Source organism: Oncorhynchus gorbuscha, linkage group LG02, assembly GCF_021184085.1.
Source record: "Oncorhynchus gorbuscha isolate QuinsamMale2020 ecotype Even-year linkage group LG02, OgorEven_v1.0, whole genome shotgun sequence".
Taxonomy (NCBI): Eukaryota; Metazoa; Chordata; class Actinopteri; order Salmoniformes; family Salmonidae; genus Oncorhynchus; species Oncorhynchus gorbuscha.
The window spans coordinates 52,595,877-52,617,161 of record NC_060174.1 but is presented as its reverse complement, the minus strand read 5'-3'; the positions used below and the strand labels follow the sequence as shown (position 1 = coordinate 52,617,161).

The following is a 21,285-nucleotide window of genomic DNA, read 5'->3' as shown; positions in this document are numbered from 1 at the left end:
TTACATAGACTCACTCCATGTGAGTCTATGTAGGAAACTGCTCAGCAATTTCACCATGAGGCCAATGGTGACTTTAAAATAGTTACTGAGTTTAATGGCTGTGAAAGGAGAAAACTGAGGAAGGATCAACATCATTTTAGTTACTCCACAATACTAACCTAATTGACAGCATCAAAAGAAGGAAACCTGTATAGAATACAAATCTTCCAAAACATGCATCCTGTTTCAATCAAGGCAATAAAGTAAAACTGCTAAAAATGTGGGAAAGAAATGAACTTTATGACCTGAATTACAAAGCCTTATGTTTGGAGCAAATCCAAAACAACACATCACTGACAACCACTCTTCATATTTTGAAGTATGATGGTGGCTGAATCATGTTATGAGTATGCTTGTCATCAGCAAGGATTAGGGAGTTTTTATTTAATTTAAATAAATGGAATAGAGCTAAGAAAAGGCAAAATCCTAAAGGAAACCGTGGTTCAGTCTGCTTTCCAACAGAGACAGAGACAAATTCACCTTTTATCAGGACAATAACCTAAAACTCAACACACTGGAGTTGCTTACAGTACCACGATGACATTGAATGTTCCTGAGTGGCCTAGTTATAATTTTGACTTAAATTGGCATGATCAACAACCAATTTGACAGAGCTTGAAGAATTTGTAAAATAACAATGTGAAAATATTGTAGAATCCAGATGGAAAGCTCTTGGAATCCCAGAACGTCTCACAGCTGTAATCGCTGCCAAAGGTTTTCAATACATTTTCTAACATTTCTAAAAACATGTTGTTTTTTTTACTTTGTCATTATGGGGTATTGTGTGTAGAGGTGTGTATGGTGGGAGAAAAAAATATATATTTCATACATGTTGAATTCTGGCTGTAACACAAGACATGTGGAATAAGTCAAGAGGTGTGAACACTTTCTGAAGGCCCTGTAAGAGAGACATCCTATGAATACAGGCCCTGATCACTGGACAAGACTAAACAAATCAATCAAAAGAGATTCTCCGAACCTCACATCACACTGCAGCTAGCACTGAAACAGGCTCATGTTAAAGGTTTCTTCCCTCATCACATGTAGGATAACAAGAAACACTTGAATGACCCTTGTAAATGTATAAATAAACTAAATAAGAACATTTGTTACGTAGTAACAACTTTGACCTTTAGGTAATTCAAAGCAACATCGTCCTCCTAAGTGGTTAACTTATTGAAGCAGCTGAAGATAATTATGGGAGTGGACCAGACCAGAGAGAACAGAACAGGGAGACTCTTCATGGGTCTTGCAGAGAGAGGAGACATAGGGAGGGGGCAGGCAGGGAGAGGATATGGTGAGGGAAGGGGCATTGGCATTGGGAGGGGGAGGAGAAGGTGAGGGGCAGGGAGAGGCAGGGACAAGTCAGGGATGAGGGAGGGGCAGTTACCATGGAGAAGAGACAGTGAGGGGATGGAAAAGGGATGGGGGCAAGAGGGAGCACGCAGGGACCTGGGAGGGGGTAGACAGGGACGCAGGCCAGAGGAATACTGATCGGACCAGAGACCCAGGCTGTAATCTCTACTGACATGGAGCCAACGCATGACCAAGCCCAGAATGCCACTCTCTTATAACCCCAGTACTACCCCTGTACCCCTAGTACTCTGTAATGTCACACCACAACCTCAGTAGTACCCCTAGTACTCTTTGGTCCACACAGCAAGGGTACATTGAAAAACACTTCAGACAGGTTTTGCATTGTAGTGTTTTCACTGTTAAATGTTCTCTCTCCCTCTCTCTCTCTCTCTCGACACACACACACACACACACACACACACACACACACACACACACACACACACACACACACACACACACACACACACACACACACACACACACACACACACACACACACACACACACACACACACACACACACACACACACACACACACACACACACACACACAGTTCTCAGTTGAGTTTGAGAAGCAGGTGCTCTTCAAAAGCCATGCCAGGGGAAATCGAACACCACAAGGTGCAGCATTTTGTGAAATTTTGACAACTCTTATAATAAATGTGTGGAACTTGGGTTTGCCTGGTGAAGGTTTGGACTAATAGACCGATGCCTGCAGGTTAGGAACATTGGATAAGAACATTCCTCTTTACAATCCCTTAATACCCATAATGTGGGAGCGTGAAATATATGCGATGCCATGAAAATGAAGTTAAGTCTTGAACTCTCTGAGAATAGACCTACTCACCGGGCATTAACTGAGAGTCACTGCATCTTCTGAGAGTGACGTAAGTTAAAAAGCCCTGGAACTGGGGTCCCCTGTTGTTGAAGACATTCTCAAGAGTACAGAGAGCAGACAGAGAACAAACAATGTATGTCTTAAGAGCTGTCTCAACAGTCCTCTTAGATTGCAAATACACGATAATCTGAGAGATACAGATGTAGGATCTTCATTTGAACCAGTTTGCTACAGCAGGAAAATAATCCCGCAGCAACAGGAAATGTTCATTATTATGTAGATTATAATTCATGGGCATTTCGGTAAGGGTTGAAACATTTTTCTGTGAAGGGAAAATCAAGTCTGAAATTTCTAAATGGAAATTACAAACTTCAGAAGCCTTTTTAAACCTCAAATACACAACACATTTTACATTTCCTGTACCGCAGAAAAGTTCTCCTGCTACAGGGTTATCAAAATAAAATCCTACATCTGTAGATCTTGAAAGAGAGAGAGAGATGGAGTATCGATACAGTTGAGAGAGAGCGAGAGATAGATAGAAAGATGGAGCAATCGAGACACCTGAGAAAGAGAGAGAAGAAGACAGGCAAAGCAAGATGAGAGTCACAGGACCAGGGCCATGTTGACTAAACTACGGGACAGAAGAGGTGTGTGCCAACAGGAGGATCTGCATAAAACACTACTGTCTGTCGTTGAGGAGAAGGCCCAGGGTGTAGGTTTGGTACAGAGTAAGGAAGTAATTCATTCAATTAGTTATGTGCTTGGCTTAGGAGCAATTAAATTATAAAACGGTAATGAGTTTCCGCGATGAATAAAAACAATATTCGTCTAACTCCCACACGAAGAGGAAGTATGTTTCTTTTAAATACTGTATCTTGCTGCTCCAGATATTCTTGTTTCACTCAATGAACATGAGCATCAAGTGCGTTCTGAAAAGAATTGAAAAAACTTGACTTTTTCCACATTTTGTTACATTATAACCTTGTTCTGAAAATGTGTTTTACAAAATTATCCTCCACAATCCTTCACACAATCCTTCACACAATACCCCATAATGACAAAGGAAGCCAGGTTTTTAGACATTTTTGCAAATGTATTAAAAATTAAAACCAGAAATACCTTATTTACATAAGTATTCAAACCCTTTGCCATGAGACTCGAAATTGAGCTCAGGTGCATCCTGTTTCCATTGATCATCCTTGAGATGTTTCTACAACTTGATTGGAGTCCACCTGTGGTAAATTCAATTGATTGGACATGACTTGGAAAGGTACAAAACTGTCTATATAAGGTCCCACAGTTGACAGTGCATGTCAGAGCAAAAACCAAGCCATGAGGAAGAAGGAATTGTTCGTAGAGCTCTGAGACAGGATTTTGTGGAGGGAACAGATCTGGGGAAGGACACCACAAATGTTCTGCAGCATTGAAGGTCCCCAAGAACACAGTGGCCTCCCTCATTCATAAAAGGAAGAACTTTGGAACCACCAATATTCTTCCTAGAGCTGGCTGACTAGCCAAATTGAGCAATCTGGGCATAAAGGTCCTTGGTCGGCCTCCTGGGTGGCACAGTGGTCTAGGGCGCTGCATCGCAGTGCTAGCTGTGCCACCAGAGACTCTGGGTTCGAGCCCAGGCTCTGTCGCAGCCGGCCCATGCGGTGACACACAATTGGCCTAGGATTAGGGAGGGTTTGGCCGGTAGGGATATCCTTGTCTCATCGTGCACTAGCGACTCCTGTGGCGGGCTAGGCGCAGTGCACACTAACCAGGTCGCCAGGTGCACAGTGACACATTGGTGCGTCAGGGAGGTGACCAAGAACCCGATGGTCACACTGACAGAGCTCTAGAGCTCCTCTGTGGAGATGGGACAACAACCCAAGTCTCTGAATGTCCTTGAGGGGCCCAGCCAGAGCCCGGACTTGAACCTGATTGAACATCTCTGGAGAGACCTGAAAATAGCTGTGCAGCAACGCTCCCCATCTAACCTGACAAAGCTTGAGAGGATCTGAAGAGAAGAATGGGAGAAATTCACCAAATATAGGTGTGCCAAGCTTGTAGTGTCATACCCAAGAAGACTCACTGCCAAATATGCTACAACAAAGTACTGAGCAAAGGGTCTGAATACTTTTTAAAAATTATTATAAATTAGCAAACATTTCTAACAACAGATTTTGCTTTTTTATTATGGGATATTGTGTGTAGATTGATGAGGGGAAAAAACTATTTAATCCATTTTTAGAGCAAGGCCGTGACCTAACAACATTTTGAAAAAGACAAGGGGTCTGAATACTTTCCAAAGGCACTGTACAAGTGACTCTACACACACGCACACCCACTCACATACAACCATCATATACGCTGCTGCTACTCTCTTTATCATATATCCTGATGCCTAGTCATCTTACCCAATATACATATTGACCTCTATCACTCCAGGATGCCTCCAGCATCTCTGTACTGCAAATATGGTACTGGAACTTACTAACTCTGCATATAGTATGCTTACTTACTTTCTTGTGTGTTTTTGTTTTACTTTATGTAATTTTTTGTATTACATTGTTATAGATTTCTGCTTTTTTAGGTTTAGTACTTAAAAGAAAGACATTTCACTGCACATTAAAAACTTGAATCTTGAACATTGAGTACTTTAAATTACTCTAAAATGTCCATACTTACAGTGCAGGAAAAATGATGTCTTAAATAATCGATATTTTACTCAATCAATGTTACTTTACAATAGCAGTAAACACAAATACAGAATTTGAATAATAAAAAACTTAAGATCCTATCCCCAAATCTTTTTTTCCCCCCATACAGCGTTTGCAACACATTATCCAATACCCTGTTAAATATTTAAGTCATAAATATCTTCTACTAGCTCATCAAAAGACATGGGCTCTAATTACCTAGCTGAGGAAAAAGGCCTGTGGGTCTCTCATCTATTAATTGTGTCTATCTTTGACATTTGCTAAAGCCAGCCACCTGAGGTTTCATCAGCATTAAAGTCAATACAAAATAAAAGCCATCTCCATCTAATTCTTGAATCAATCTATTCACATCTGCCGGTTTGAAGCTGGAGCCAAACTCAGTACAGTGAGACTAAAAAGCTTTGCTTATTTGATGCAATTAATTGACCATCGTTTCTAAACCAACATGAAGGCCTATCAGAATTCTCTCACGACGGGCTACATCTAAATATCTCCATAACAACAAAAACAAAGGATATTTGTTTTATTCATCACAGGGTCTCACTGGTCCTCTGGCCAACAGAAATAAACCCTGAGTTTACTCAGTAGAGACCCCAGTCCTCACAGTTTCCACAACTTTTACTGTGCCACTTCCTGTTGACATGACAGTGTTCCAGGCCGGATACACTGCAGTCACACTGCGCGCATCAACCAATGGCTGTGTGGCACGTCATCGACTGCTTAGTCGGGCACCTCGGGCATCAGATTGCTAGATCATATGATGTGGTTCAGCTGATTTGTTAAACACCTATCCAGGTGCTATGTGATCCGTCATGCGACTGCAAAATAGTCTACCTAGAATGCTACCATTCTGCTGACCTTGAAAGGGACCTTCTTCCACCTGCTGTGACACTTGTCTTTGAACGAAGGTGCCAACTAACCAGCTTGTGGATTGTGCTACCAGTGGTCCTTCACATGTTATCACCTTTTGAGGATAACATGTATTAAAGCATTGATAACAGTGACATTGTCCTACACTCTTAGAAAAAAGGGTGCTATCCAGAACATGAAAGGTTTCTCCGGCTGTCCCCTTAGGATAACCATCTGAAGAACCCTTTTTGGTTCCAGGTAGAACCCTATTGGGTTCTACATAGAACCCTTTCCCCAGAGGGTTCTACATGGAACCCAAAATAGTTCTACCTGGAACCAAAAACAGTTCTATGGGGACAACCAACAAAAAAAAACTTTTCTCTAAGAGTAGTATGTGATCAAAAATAAAATTCAACATGGGAATGGAACCTTCTTCACAGTACAGTACAGCTATTTCGGACCAAAGCCCACTCAAATTGCCATTGCAGAGGTGTGTAGTGTGAAATATCTGCCATCCTAAAAACATGTCACAGTCACAGTGCAGCAGCAGAATGGGTTTGGTTACATCACACCTACAGGTCAGGCAACAGTTCCCTCACAACTCAACTGGAACATAAAGGAGAATCAGAAATGCTGTTTTCACCTTGCTTTCAAACCAAGGTGCGTGAAAAATGGAGAAAACAAGCAGAGAAAGAAGAGGATTTTTAAATAAACTGGACAATGTAGACAAGACATGCATATCCGATTTGCATGGCATTGAATGTAATTAAAGGCGACATTCTATATTCAAAACAAATAATTGAGAATAGGGTCTGTCTGACTGAATGGCCCTGCTTACCAAAGGTCTCACAGGGAGCTCTGGCAGTGTCAGAGGGTTCAACAAACGCACACATTAACGCGCGCACTCACGCTCGCAAGCACGCACACTCGTACGCACGTCCACACACACAGAGAGAGACTCACTCATCTCCATGTACTCTGGAGTGAGGCCTGCGAAGGGCTCTAGGAAGTGGTCCGTCTCATAGCGCTGTAACTTCTTCTCCCTCTCCTCTTCCTGGAAGGACCTTCTCTTAGACTTGATGTACCTGATCAACTTCTTCAGCTTCCTGCACACAAAGGATCACAATCATAAGACGCCATACAGCATATAGGGCAGTTACAGACAGGGACACAGTCACAGACAGGGACACAGTCACAGACAGGGACACAGTTACAGACAGGGACACAGTTACAGACAGGGATACAGTTCAAATCAAATCAAATTTGTCACATACACATGGTTAGCAGATGTTAATGCGAGTGTAGCGAAATGCTTGTGCTTCTAGTTCCGGCAATGCAGTAATAACCAATGAGTAATCTAACTAACAATTCCAAAACTACTACCTTATACACACGAGTGTAAAGGGATAAATATAGATATATGAATACATAGTGGTGGTCCTTCTGTAGATAGAGCATGGCGCTTGTAACGCCAGAATGGGACCACCCATACGTGATGGCACACATGACTGTAAGTCGCTTTGGATAAAAGCGTCTGCTAAATGGCATATATTATTATTATTATTATTATTATTGATGGTACAGAGCGGCATAGGCAAGATGCAGTAGATGGTATCGAGTACAGTATATACATAGGAGATGAGTATGTAAACAAAGTGGCATAGTTTAAAGTGGCTAGTGATACATGTATTACAAACAGGGACACAGTCGCAGACAGGGACACAGTCGCAGACAGGGACACAGTCGCAGACAGGGACACAGTCACAGACAGGGACACAGACAGGGACACAGTCACAGACAGGGACACAGTCACAGACAGGGACACAGTCACAGACAGGGACACAGTCACAGACAGGGACACAGTCGCAGACAGGGACACAGTCGCAGACAGGGACACAGTCACAGACAGGGACACAGTTACAGACAGGGACACAGTTACAGACAGGGACACAGTTACAGACAGGGACACAGTCACAAACAGGGACACAGTCACAAACAGGGACACAGTCACAGACAGGGACACAGTCACAGACAGGGGCACAGTCACAGACAGGGGCACAGTTACAGACAGAGCCAAAGGCAGGCAGTGGCACAGGAACATAGTCACAGTGGAGGGACAGGGACAGGAACACAGTCATGATTTGGGATCAAATCAGCATAGAAAAGTACTTATGGGCCTGGCATTTGCATCCTTGATATTGATTCATATAATGTATTGAACCTTTATTTAACGAGGCAAGTCAGATATGCAGACTTTGTTTTGTGGTGTGTGTGTGACGAGGCTGGCGTGTGTGACGAGGCTGGCGTGTATGACGAGGCTGGCGTGTGCGCTTGTGTGTGTACTCACGGGATGCCGATTTCAAATAAATTGTTCTGGATGAGTTGCTTTCCCAACATGGTGATACTGAGCTGAATACACAACTCCATCAGACATCCTCCATGAGCACACTGCAGAGAAAGAAAAAAAAACACTAGTTAAACACTTCTGTACTGTAACACACTTCCATTACAGAAAGACTAACATGATAAAAGACAAGTACTAAGGCCGGGATTCGAACAAACCCAGATTTACGACTTCCTCACAGCAAAAGGCAATTTCCCTGACATTCAAAGAGATCGAAGTTCACTGTAAACGCTGCGTATCGGCTCAAGAGAGACAATCGTAGCCGTTTATCTATGTTTGATTGAATCCCAGCCTTATACTGTTCTTGGCGTTTTGATTGACAGCTTCAAGAGAGCAGCACTTGAATTCTACAGATTTATTTTGAATATGTGAACTCCTAATTTATGTTCCTAGGTTAACTAACAGTGTTTAATTCTTAGCCATCTGCTCTTAATCACATTATACTTCACTATGCAATATGATAACACGTATGAAAATTAAATATACCTGTATAACATGACAAATAATGCTATAAATCTTTAATAAAACTCTCTAAAATTACTGTTCATGATGCAGAGTTTTCTCAGAGACTGAGAGGAGGGTTTATAATGAAAAAGTGTTTAACCTCTTCCATGCGGTACGACTCAAACACATACAGATAACTTCCAGGTCGTCCAACAAGCCTGTATGAGGAGACATGAGGAAGGAAGTCGGGAGAGGCAACACTGAGAGAAACTCTATGACCTCTCACTGACATAGACTGTGACATTAAAATGGCACGACATAAGATAGCATAGCGGAAAAGCATTGCATAACACCACATTGCGTCACATCACAAGCTCACACAGAACAATTGGGGGTGGAGAAAGCAGGTGCGGGAACTCACCTGCCTCTGAAGAATGCTATGTATATGATGGGAGTAAAGGCATTCACAAACTTTAGGACGAACGTCTTGAATATCAACCTCTCCTCAAAGCTCCTGTCTGTCTTTGGGACCTCTGAGTAAACAGACAGGAGATGAACAGACGTTAATGAATAACTTAGAAGGCCATTGCTGCTCGAGACTTGACTCGAAAAGAGAACAGTAGGATCAGCACGAGGCCTATAGAGGAAGAGGAGTGTTAGAGGGTTTCTATATAAGCGCTTTGTGACCTCTGCTGATGTGTAAAAAATAAAAATAAAATAAAAAGGGCTTTATAAATACATTTGATCGATTAGATCATTCAGTACACCTAATGACGGTACGTTTGTTGTCACTTAGATGCAAATACATTTTGGAGCTATATTCAGTGGGAAAAGTCGGTGGCACAGTGACGCAGTACATTGGCCTGTTGTTAGAAATGGCCAATGGAAATCCTTACTAGTGGTGACACAGCTAATAGGGAAGTTGCCGGACTGTCAATGCAAAATGCACACTTTACTTTCTGTAAATGGGTCTTGCCCGAGGAATTGCTCAAACAAGTTGTCAGACTGACCTAGGACACTGATAAATAGAACCCAAAATGCCTTGTTGATAGCTTGGGACAGTCACTAAAAGCACATTAAAATGTGCTATATGTATGTATTATTATTATTACAGTATCGGAATTAGGTTGTCAGGCTGACATCCCGAGGACATGCAAAGATAGGGAATCTTTCTTCCAGGACTTGATTTTGTATACCATGTACTGTACTCGATGGCTACTCTATGTGCATGCGCTACTTCTATACAAGTTGCCAGACGTACCGAGGACAGTGAGCCAGCGGGCCACGGCTCCGTAGACCTCGTCCAGGATCAGAATGACCACCAGGTTGATGATTGCGGCCGTTGTTTTTACCATCAGACGGACGTTGGATCGCGTCGTGGGGTTGTTGCTCATGTGCAGCGCTGCCGTGATGGAGATCCGGTAGAGGATGACCCCGAACACTATTGCAAAGGTCACCCCGATCTGGAAAGAGGTGACAGGGATAAGGCCTCCCGGCAAAGGTCAATACTGGTAGGTTTGGTTTTGAGAATCTTTTCCAGCGTGCCGTCAAACGCTTAGGTACAGTATCATCTGTTACACAGTTTAGGAATTGTAGGTCTAAGCCCTTAGATTAAAATATCTACTAAGCTAACGTATGGAATTCTTTTAAGATGGTAATAAAATACAGAATTTATCCATTTGATTTAGAATTTTAGGACCACTGTAGGTATAAAAATATATACATACAAAATATTTGATGAAAATTTGACCTTTACTGCTATAGCCCATAGAGACACATTGAATAACACATCTGTACATGGCAAAACAGACAGTCGGAAAATAAACGATAATGAATAATTAAGGTTTCAAAGTGTCTGTCCCATATCTAATGTTTCGACCCATGTTTACCCACGTTATTCGTGACACATTTGACCCCCTATACACTTTTTGGCATTTTTAAAGCCCGGTACTGTTTTACCTTCAGACCACTCCTCTGAAGCCGACACCTTTGTGAGAGTCACCCCTTTCGATATTGGTGACATATTAGTTTGTAGCTCCGACGGTTCGGTCTGGAGAGTCAGTTTTGTGAGAAAACCTCTTTGAAATGAGGACATCCACGACAGAGAGTTCAGACGACTGCCGGAACGTTTTTGGATGTCGTAGAACCAAACCACCTACACTGACTTGTTCATGAGTGACATGTTAGTTTGTAGCTCAAAACGGTTCAGGTTTTACAGACGAGTTTGTGACGATTTTCTTGCCTGGATCCTCTCACGTGTCGGAAAATACCGCTTTCACAAGCCCCATGTTATGGAATACGCACAAACTTTATATCGTCGGAAAGAGGGGATTGAGATGAAGGCACTAGAAGAAACGCTACATCTATAGAATAAACACACAGGGAGCTATTCAACATTCAAAATGATGTCATTGTTGTCAACAATGACATCATCTTGAATGTTGAATAGCTCCCTGTGTGTTTATTCTATAGACGTAGCGTTTCTTGTTTTATGAACAATGTACGGTATTAGAAGTCTGTACGATGCATGTGGTTCAATCTTAAATGCCCCTTGGCAGTTGTGCTTTGCTAAATGGGTTGGACTCACCATCAGAAGCATCATGACGATGTTGGTCATGTATGCTGGTAACCGGTCTCTGCAGGTCAGCTTTTCTTTTTCAGTCTAAAAGAGGGGAGAAAATATTCAGATCTATGGGAGGTGCAGCCAAGTCTACTGTTACTGTTGGCACGTGGAAAACATCGCAGACAGTCAGCAGAAGAATCCAAACAGAAATGGAGGAGGATGGGAGAGAGGAGAAAAGCTGGTGTTTTGATGCTGACAAACCATTACGCCGAAATAAACGTTTCAAACTGAATTATTCAAGCCTGGAAGTCAAGACGACAGTGTTCCAACAGTTTATTCACTGTATATTTCAAGCATTTAGTCATTCATCGTTCTCATCATTCCATTCTCTATGCAGCAAATCTCAGGCAGAACATGACTAGTGTCTAAAATGGCACCTTATTCCCTACATACAGTAGTGCACTATTTCCGACCAGAGCCCTGTAACAAGCCCTACGGCATCGGTCAAAAGTAGGGAACGGTGTATGGAATCGGGTGGCATTTTCGACGGAGCCAAGTCAATGAAGGGGTCAGCACCTTCCAGCAGCCATTTTGGAACAGAACAGGCTAACATGCTGTCCATGGAAGTACAAGAAAACAAACCATACAGTCTCCATCTCATTACCAGGACATTTTCAACATGCACCAAGCACCAGGCACTGTCACTATGGTGATCCAGGCACTATCGCCATGGAGAATTCGGATTCAAGTTACACAGAATAGAACAACAAATAAAATAACAAGAAAGTCAAGAAAGAAGTGCACTGGTTCTGACAGACGGTGACAGTGTGCGTATGTGCATGTGTGTGTGTGTACATGGTCATTTGTGTGTGTGTGTGTGTTGTGTGTGTGTGTGTGTGTGTGAGAGAGTGTGAGTGTGAGAGTGAGTGAGTGAGAGAGAGTGTATGTGTGTGTGTGTGTGTGTGGGGGGGGGGGTCTTAGTGAGGGGGCTGTTTAGGTCAAATGGACAGAGATGTCAAGTCACATCTTACTGTAACCCTTATACTCTATTTGTATTTTGTACTGGGAATTGTTGTGAAAATGTGCAACATGCTTTACAGACAAAAGAGCAGTTTCTCTCTATTCATTGAAATAGGCCAGGAGGAGGAGGCGAGGACACTAAAAGTACCAGTTTAAGCCCAGCCATGGCAGATTGAACCGTTTGCTTCCATTTGTTTGTTGGTTCTTCTGCTATCTCTGTAGGCTTCATACAGTCAGAGGACACAAACACGACAAACCACAAGACAAAGAGGTCAAATAAGACAAGACAAAACACACGCTAGTCAAGTAAAGGCGTAAAGACTGTTATAAGACATACAATCTCACTGTAGTCTTTTAAGACCTGTGTGGTACGAGTGTCACGTCAATCCACCACAGGAGAGGATTGAATCATTATGTAAGAGGCAAACACTTTTCCAAACATCAGGAGTCAAGAGGAGACTGCAAATCAATTCACGGAAGAAGTTGGATGACAGCAAAACCCCAGGAATAAGCAATCAGTACCTTCTGCGTCTTGTGTTCTTTCTTCAGGGACTTCTGCATAACGCAGAGCTCGTACTCAGCTCTCGGGTGGTCCTAAGGATGTAATAGAGGCAGAAGCACTTAACACTGTATGAGGACTGACTGGGATACATAGAATCCTCCCATCAGGTGCAGAATTTAATACAGCCGTTAAGGATGTCACTGTCCGTCCAACTGGGTCAACAAACCCGGCGTCGGGGTGAGGTTATACAGTCAAGTCAAGTTCTACAGTATAAAGTAGGTTGAATATTTTCAAAGACTACAGTTGTCTGCAGTTGCTGGTACCAAGTCAGGTTCTACCTTATTTCTACTGAGATGGGTAGGACATTATCACAAAGACAAGGCTGCAGTTGCTGCTGGTCTGGAGCAGGATGGATCTTTGCAGAGGGGACAGGTCAGGGGAGACAGAGAGAGACAGAGAGAGGACTGGCCAGGCCAGGAGATTGTGGGCTGGTGAGCTGGACCTGGCATCCGACTCCAAGGAGACAGGATGTTTCAGGTGCTGTAAAGCAGGCCAGAAGCAGTGGCCATTAGGGTTGTAAAATTCCCAGGTATTATACAGCAAGCCCCAGTTGGATGTTTGCAGAATTCTGTAACCCTAGATGGCATTCAGAGAAGGAGTAGTGGTTCAATGGGTCGTGGTAGTTTGTGGGTGCTTTAGGAGGGCGTGAAGGTGTCCATGGACAGTCTGAAGAAGAAGAGCCAGTGTGGGGGGTAGCAAAGCCAGATGGTGACCGAGGGGGAAAAGGATATTTGTGTAAAATGAAATGTTCCAAACCTTCAGCTCTTCCTGTAGGTACCCACGGGGGAAAGAGGAGGACAAGAGAGTTACAAAAATCTCTCAACCTTGAAATCTTTTTGAAAATGGACTTGAAGAAAAAAATTAATTCTGTCATAGTCTATTGTGACAGTTAATATTACTGTCTCCAAATAAAACAACACTGACAAGACAACTGAAATGTAGTTATGCCACATTTTCTCTTCTATTCAGTTTTCCATGGCTCGTGATGGAATTATGAATAATTAACTATTTGTGGAGAAAATATTCCTGGGAAGTAAAGAGCAGTATTTTGAAACAAACAACAACTCGCGGCATTATTTGGTCAGTCTACAATATGGCGCTCCCATTCACAAACAAATAGCAGTGAAATGCAAGACACCGACAGGAGAGCACTCACCTCCTCCTCCTCGAAGCCGGTCAGATCCCATTCGTAGTTGAGACGCATCTGTCTTCTCTTCCAGTGCTCCATGAACATGGCAGCTGCAGAAACACGACGCGGTTAAGAGTTAACGCTAAGAGCCCCTTTGAACGCAGGAAGAACATTATCCGCAATATCAACAAGAGTGTCAGTCCCTCCATCTCGAGTGCTGTCTATGAACTTTGAGAAGGGTCACACGTCCAAAGCCTCATCCCCCAGCTGTATGCCCAACAAGGTGATGCGGCAGCCGTTTTGATGTTTTTTCAAATCCCAGATGGTAGTTTGATGCAAATCTAAAGCCATTCAATCTCCTTAAAGTGTTTTATTCAGCAGTTTTATTCAACATTGGGCAGATTATGCAGAAAGTTACGTGGACTGGTGTCCTGCGTGGCTCAGTTGGTGGAACGTGCTGCTTGCGCTGTCAGGGTTATGGGTTCAATTCCTGGCGCCACCGGTACATAAAACGCACGCGTGCACGACTGTACGATGCTTTGGATGAAAGTGTCTGTTAAATGGTATATTTGTATTAGTTATTATCCGTGACTCTGGCAGTCCAATTATGGCTCCTCAGCCAGACTAGAAGGATAATTAGCGCGGCATAATAAAGGTGCTAAAATTAAGATTGCAGTGATCAATTATTACATGTATAATGAGCAAAATGATCAATTGCCACGTGCGTGGGATGAGGGGCTAAATGTGTGAAACTCAGTGTGGAGATGACATGGATTGAAGGTAGGTATTTTCTAGTCCAGTGGAACAGCAAGGGCGGTGGCAGTCTATATGCAGACAGGCACCTGGGGCGATAGCATGTTCTACATTTCCTCCGTATAATGGTCATCCACGAAAGCGTCTTGGCAAGAGTGGATACGCCGAGACTGGATGAGTGACCCGGGATGAAGGAGCCTGGATGAGCGAGACGGCATGGTAGCCTAGTGGTTAGAGCGTTGGACTAGTAACCGAAAGGTTGCAAGATCGAATCCCCGAGCTGACAAGGTACAAATCTGTCGTTCTGCCCCTGAACTGGCAGTTAACCCACAGTTCCTAGGCCGTCATTGAAAAATAAGAGTTTGTTCATAACTGACTTGCCTAGTAAAATAAAGGTACAATTAAAATTAAAATACTGTTTCCCATAGTCTTGACGTCGAGCGACTGAATGAAAAAGAACCCCTATGTGGAGGATGACAATGTGTACAGGTATCTGACTACATTAGAGATGCTGGTATGTACATTTGTGGATAACCAAAACATCATTTTGTGCTCACAATATTGACTCTGACAACAGAGGCAGGGAGGGCATACAGACAATTATTTAAAAATATGCATCATTTATTTGACTTCAGTTGGCCTGAAACGCCCTTCATAATGGCACCTTTAATCCTAGTAGATCGTTACTGCCCTACGTCCTACTTCCAACAGCGAGGGACCCCAGTTGCATCACTCTTTCCCTAGTTGACGAGACACAACATACTGTACTACTTGAACCGTGTACTGTGCTGTATCCTACAAAGCCTCATCCACGCCTGTCACATCACCGGCAGATGATAACGCCCAGTAGTGAAAATAACACACACAAATAAATCCCAGGGTGGTACCTGTGCCCTCATACAGTGCTCCAGTCTATTGCTTCCTCCCTTCAGTCTCAGGCCACACAGGCCCATCGTTACTGTGACACTGAACAGAGCACAGGAATGCATCACCAAAGAGTCCGTTTTTTAAAGTGAATGTGGTTTAATTCACTTCAGTAAGACACTGTACAGTCTAGTCTACGGGGCTTAGTGTTGCTTGGACAGCCATAGAGGAAAGAGAGAATAGTGGATGCAGATGGTCGGAAATGAACGGAAGAAAGAAAGAAAGAAAGAAAGAAGACAACCCGGGAGACTAAACATCTGGAAGAAGAAAATAGATGAGAAAAAGGAGTTTGTCCTATTGTTTCGAGGGGTCCTGTGTGGCTCAGTCGCTACCGACGCCAAGGCCGTAGGTTCATTTCCTGCAGGGATCACATACACACACTAAAAACATATGCACTGTACTGTCAGTCGCAGGTGGGAAGCCGTACAGAGGAAATAGTCTGTCTAACTGTGCCCTCTAAGCACACAACTATCTCCATGTTTGAACACTTTGGATAAACACATCTGCTAAGTGGCCTATATCATTTTTTAATTATTATTTTTTTTTTTTTACAAAAGTTGAGATGCACTTCGGATAAAAATGAACTGTCTAGCTAAGTATGGAACTGTTACATTTTAGTATCATCTTGTCCAGGCAAGAACGGCCCATTGGGCAATAGCCTATTTCCTGTTTTTGTAGTGTGCGGCAGCTTGATGTACAAGTCCACCCCATGGACAGGATGCTAGTCTATCGCTGTGCTTCACAGTACTGTCCGAGTGGTTGATTATTGAGTATTTGTCCCTGTTAAATAAATCCTACAGACAGTGTCCTACAATCCTACAGACAGAAATCAAGTTGTGCTGTGCTGTTCTGTTATATGGTATGGACGAGCCTCAGCCTCTTACCCCAGAGGGCCATGAAGATGGAGAAGAAGACGGTGGCAGGGTTGTCAAAGAGGTGGCTGGCCCGGGCCGTCCCGCAGGCTTCCTTCAGTTTCCAGTAGTTACAGGCTCTGTCGCACAGCGGGCACATGGTGATGTTGTTCCTGGGGTGGCAGATCTCCATGCTGTAAAGAGGGAAGATGGTAGGAAGGAGGTGTAGAGGGAGGGAGGGGGGGGGTAGACAAACAGTCAGCCCTCTTCATCTCACTACCACCAGTGTTATTAGGCCAGCCTGTCAAGCCAGTGTTTCCCCTATATTCCTTTAGCAGCTGTGGCCCGTCACTGCTAAATCGTTGCCGCCACTCCCGCAAAAATATGTATTTGTATTTTTTACATATACAAATATACTTTATTTCTGCAGAGATGCTCTTTTAAATGAATAGTGCGAGATTTTGGCAGAATGGATACTCATGGACACTGTTTATGTCTCTACATGCAGTTCAAAGGAAGTAGCTAACTAGCATTAGTGCAATTGCTAATTAGCACAATGACAGCTATTAGCTGTTCCTGTTGACTTCCAGTCATTGCACTAACTTTAGTTAGCGATGGTCCTCGAAAACTACCTTGAACATCCTCAAACAGCACACAGAGATGTACAAATGGTCTCCATGAGTTCATATGCCTCTGGGTAAAGTAATAAAATAGCTCAATTGCCAAAATCTTGCATTATCCCTTTAAGATTATATTTAACATTGTCCATTGCATTATCCCTTAAAGATTATATTTAACATTATCCATTGCATTATCCCTTAAAGATTATATTTAACATTATCCATTAAGTTATCCCTTTAAGATTATATTTAACATTATCCATTGCATTATCCCTTAAAGATTATATTTAACATTATCCATTGCGTTATCCCTTTAAGATTATATTTAACATTATCCATTGCATTATCCCTTAAAGATTATATTTAACATTATCCATTGCATTATCCCTTAAAGATTATATTTAATTATCCATTGCATTATCCCTTTAATATCAGTGACAAGTTACATCATATATTTGTAACAAACAGAGCACAGTGCAGTGTCACGTGGTACTATTGTAAAGTGACTGTTCTACTGGATGTCATAAGGTGAATGCACCAATTTGTAAGTCGCTCTGGATAAGAGCGTCTGCTAAATGACTTAAATGTAAATGTAAATGTAGTTACATTTCAGATGGTGTCAACATATAGTAATTCCATTTTCCTGCATTTTGGAGTAGAATGTCTTTAAAACAATATCACCAGAAGTGACCTTCTGATAGTCGTTCTACAACATCCAATCCCCCTCCCTCGTTACCTTGTCCACCACCGCTGAAAGAAATCCTAGGAGAACCACTGCAAGCTATAGGGACTTTTGACTTCTATAGATCTAATATACAGTATTATAATATTATAGTGAGTATTGAATAAATCATCGTAAATGTGGTGAATGTACACCTGCTCAGAGTTCGCTGAAGCGACTATTGATGAAAATATGTACACAATGTCAGGGATCTGGATTGTGTAGTTTAGTTAGCTCTAGTCTCACGAGCCAGGCTCTCAACACAGTAGAACGCTGGAGCTCGAGGCTAAGTCTAAGTATGTTCAGTTCCTGTGAACTCCAGTGGCAGAGAATTGAGACACAGAGAGCAGTGTCGAACTATCCTGACTGAGACGAGAGACGTTAACCAGGGGTGAAGCCTCAGCTCGCCTTGTCGTCTATTCTAACATCAACCAGATGTTGGTTGTTAGAAATCACCCCTTCTGTCTCCGGAGGAACACGTTTCCTTGTTTCCTTTTTATTGTTCTGGACTGCCAAAACAAGACTAAGCTTAAAGCAGTAGGAAGTGACCTGGTCTATCTTGTCAATGCTTTATTAAACTGCATTATTTATGCTAGCAGGAAGTGAAGATGATTGAATACAAATCGTTTACATGTCTGTTTGTTCTATCTTTGGCCACGGCTTCAAGTTGAGCACTTGTCAGTTACCGTGGCACAGTTCCTCTCTACTGTGTGTCACCATCCCAGTGTTTACCACTCTACAGCCTAAAGCTGTCTGTCTGTCACAATATTTGAAGCGATTCAATTGGATGTCTGATTAGGATGTGAGGTCATACCTCTACTTGAGCTATGTCTCCGGAGGACACTTTATGGGCATTCCATTTGGTTTCAATGGTTCTCAGCCCCTTGCACACAGTGAATTAATTGTGTGTATCGTAACCTCACGTAGACATTCCCTATGGTTCTTTCGGCTAGAACCTATGACTATTTCCTTGGTTTTCTGACAAGCTGTGTATGGGGCCTTATGTTGCTAACCTGGGAATGTTGTTGTCTACAGTGGCACAGCCGTACAGGAACACGATGACTCCCACTAGAGAAGCAGGGATCAGCATCTGGGTGTACAGCCCCAGCCAAGCAAAGTACAGCCCTATCTTCTCCCCAAAGTACTTCCTGCATGGGAAGAACAGAACAATCTCAGCTTTTGGATAGAATAGAGTAGAATAGAACACGTATAAAGGACTTACTGCATGATGAACAACACGCTGCATTAGAAAGTAAGGTCTAACACTTTCTCCATTCCAATTTTTTTATATATTTTTTTACATGTAGATTAAAACATATTGTGACGTTTCGATCTGAACAAACATTACCCAGACAGAGATTGAGGAAGAACAGAGCAGTCTAAGCTCTCAAGATCCGGTTCAGAATTTGAAACTTTAACTCACCTCACTAGCCCGATAGGCTGGTATTTGTAAAAGACACTGTAACTCGCCCACTCCTCATACAAGAGCTGAAACAAAGAACAACGCGATGGATTAATTGGAAACCATCACATGCATTAGAGGGTCCACACTCAAAAGAGAGTTGAAAAGTTCTTTTTTTTTTTACTTGATCTCTTCATTCAAGAGGCAAATAAGTGTAGAGGAAATATTTTGGCTGTTAGTCCCCCGTCAGAGATACTGCTTTCAAACCAACATGCATTCACTTCAATCTTTCAGCATTGGACCCATCTTCCCTATGACTCTCACTGACATGTATATCCGTCTCAGCTCTAAGCATGATTGCTGGAGAGAGTGTGTGATAACTGTGAATGGGTCTTTTGACTTCAGAGGGCTAACATCAGCTGCAGTTAGAGACCCGCAGGCCAACGGGTGCGAGAGAGTGAAAGGCGTTTGAAGCCAGCTCCTTTTTCTTCCTTCAACTGACAACAGATGACAGGGGGGACGAATAGAGAGACAGTGCTACCGTGGTAAAGTACAGACGAGTGAGGTTGTTAAGGGGGAGGTGGGAGTTGGGAGGGCTCAAGGAGTAGGCGAGGCAGAGAGGGGGAGGGGTGAGGTGGTGAGGAACAGGGTGGAGACTGGGAGTAGGGAACATTGTGACTGGTGGAGTTGGAACACAGTCTACAGTATTGGGGGGTTGGGGACACAGGCTGTGTGTTCCTTCCATCAACCACAGTTACTGTATGTTACAGTCCTCCCTCTCCTCTCCATGACACCACTGTGTCTCTGATCAACAGCCTTCATGCGAGTGTTTCGCTGAGTGACTGCTTTTGTCAAGCGCTAGAGTAGAACTGTGAAGCTGAACATCCTAGCGCAACAATGTCCTTATCTACTACTGAAAGACGGATTTATTTTTGACTCCGTCACGTCTCATTCATCTTCGTCTAATTCATCATCTCGTCTAGCCTCTTATGTATCCTTGATCATTTTATCAACCCCCAAAATAATGGTTCTCTTGAAGTAAATCTGAGAGGCTGTCTTTAGAGTAAAGAAGACATGCTGTCCCCCGAAGACCTCCTCTGTTTCTCTCTTTCTCAGCCCCCCCCCCTCACCAAAAAAGTGTTAAACAAATCAAAATAGATTTTATATTTGAGATTCTTTTAAATAGCCACCCTTTGCTTTGATGACAGCTTTGCACACTCTTGGCATTCTTTCAAACAGCTTTACCTGGAATGCTTTTCCAACAGTCTTGAAGGAGTTCCCACATATGCTGAACACTTGTTGGCTGCTTTTCCTTCACTCTGCAGTCCAACTCATCCCAAACCATCTCAATTTGGTTGACGTCGGGGGATTGTGGAGGCCATGTCATCTGACGCAGCACTCCATCACTCTTCGTCTTGGTAAAATATCCCTTAAACAGCCTGGAGGTGTGTTTCATTGTCTTTTTGAAAAACAAATGATAGTCCCCCTAAGCCCAAAACAGATGGCATGGCGTATCGCTGCAGAATGCTGTGGTAGCCATGCTGGTTAAGTGTGTCTTGAATTCTAAATAAATCACACACAGTGTCATCAGCAAAGCGCCCCCACATGCTTTACGTTGGGAAATACACATGCGGAGATCATCCGTTCACCCACACCGCATCTCACAAAGACACGACTGCTGGAACCAAAATCTCCAATTTGGACTCCAGACCAAAGGACAAATTTCCACCGGTTTAATGTACATTGCTCATGTTTCTTGGCCCAAGCAAGTCTCTTCTCCTTATTGGTGCCCTTTAGTAGTGGTTTCTTTGCAGCAATTCAACCATGAACGTCTGATTCACTCCTCTGAACAGTTGATGTTGAAATGTGTCTGTTACTTGAACTCCGTGAAGCATTTATTTCGGCTGCAATTTCTGAGGCTGGTAAATCTAATGAACTTGTCCTCTGCAGCAGAGGTAACTCTGGGTCTTCCATTCCTGTGGCGGTCCTCACGAGAGCCAGTTTCATCATAGCACTTTTACCAAATAAGGCTATCTCCTGTATGGCCACCCCTACCTTGTCACAACACAACTGATTGGCTCAAAGAAGGAAATAAATCAAT

The 21,285-nt window shown here is 43.0% G+C and overlaps 1 protein-coding gene across 8 annotated transcripts in view; it reads right to left on the bottom strand.

Annotated features, from left to right (window-relative positions):
* LOC124004083 (anoctamin-1-like) overlaps nt 1-21,285 on the bottom strand; it is a 68,302-nt gene that overhangs the window by 14,271 nt on the left and 32,746 nt on the right. For 2 of the 8 annotated variants that reach the window (XM_046312874.1, XM_046312868.1), the window contains 13 exons: nt 19,206-19,270; nt 18,796-18,930; nt 16,475-16,635; nt 13,941-14,023; nt 13,541-13,552; nt 12,745-12,816; nt 12,371-12,445; nt 11,227-11,301; nt 9,901-10,102; nt 9,061-9,172; nt 8,800-8,857; nt 8,139-8,239; nt 6,755-6,897 (listed from right to left, as the gene is read on the bottom strand). In XM_046312874.1, the coding sequence (XP_046168830.1) occupies nt 6,755-6,897; nt 8,139-8,239; nt 8,800-8,857; nt 9,061-9,172; nt 9,901-10,102; nt 11,227-11,301; nt 12,371-12,445; nt 12,745-12,816; nt 13,541-13,552; nt 13,941-14,023; nt 16,475-16,635; nt 18,796-18,930; nt 19,206-19,270 (1,294 nt within the window). The remainder of the gene's footprint in view (nt 1-6,754; nt 6,898-8,138; nt 8,240-8,799; nt 8,858-9,060; nt 9,173-9,900; nt 10,103-11,226; nt 11,302-12,370; nt 12,446-12,744; nt 12,817-13,540; nt 13,553-13,940; nt 14,024-16,474; nt 16,636-18,795; nt 18,931-19,205; nt 19,271-21,285) is intronic. The other 6 variants (XM_046312889.1, XM_046312879.1, XM_046312906.1 and 3 more) reach the window with 3 other exon arrangements.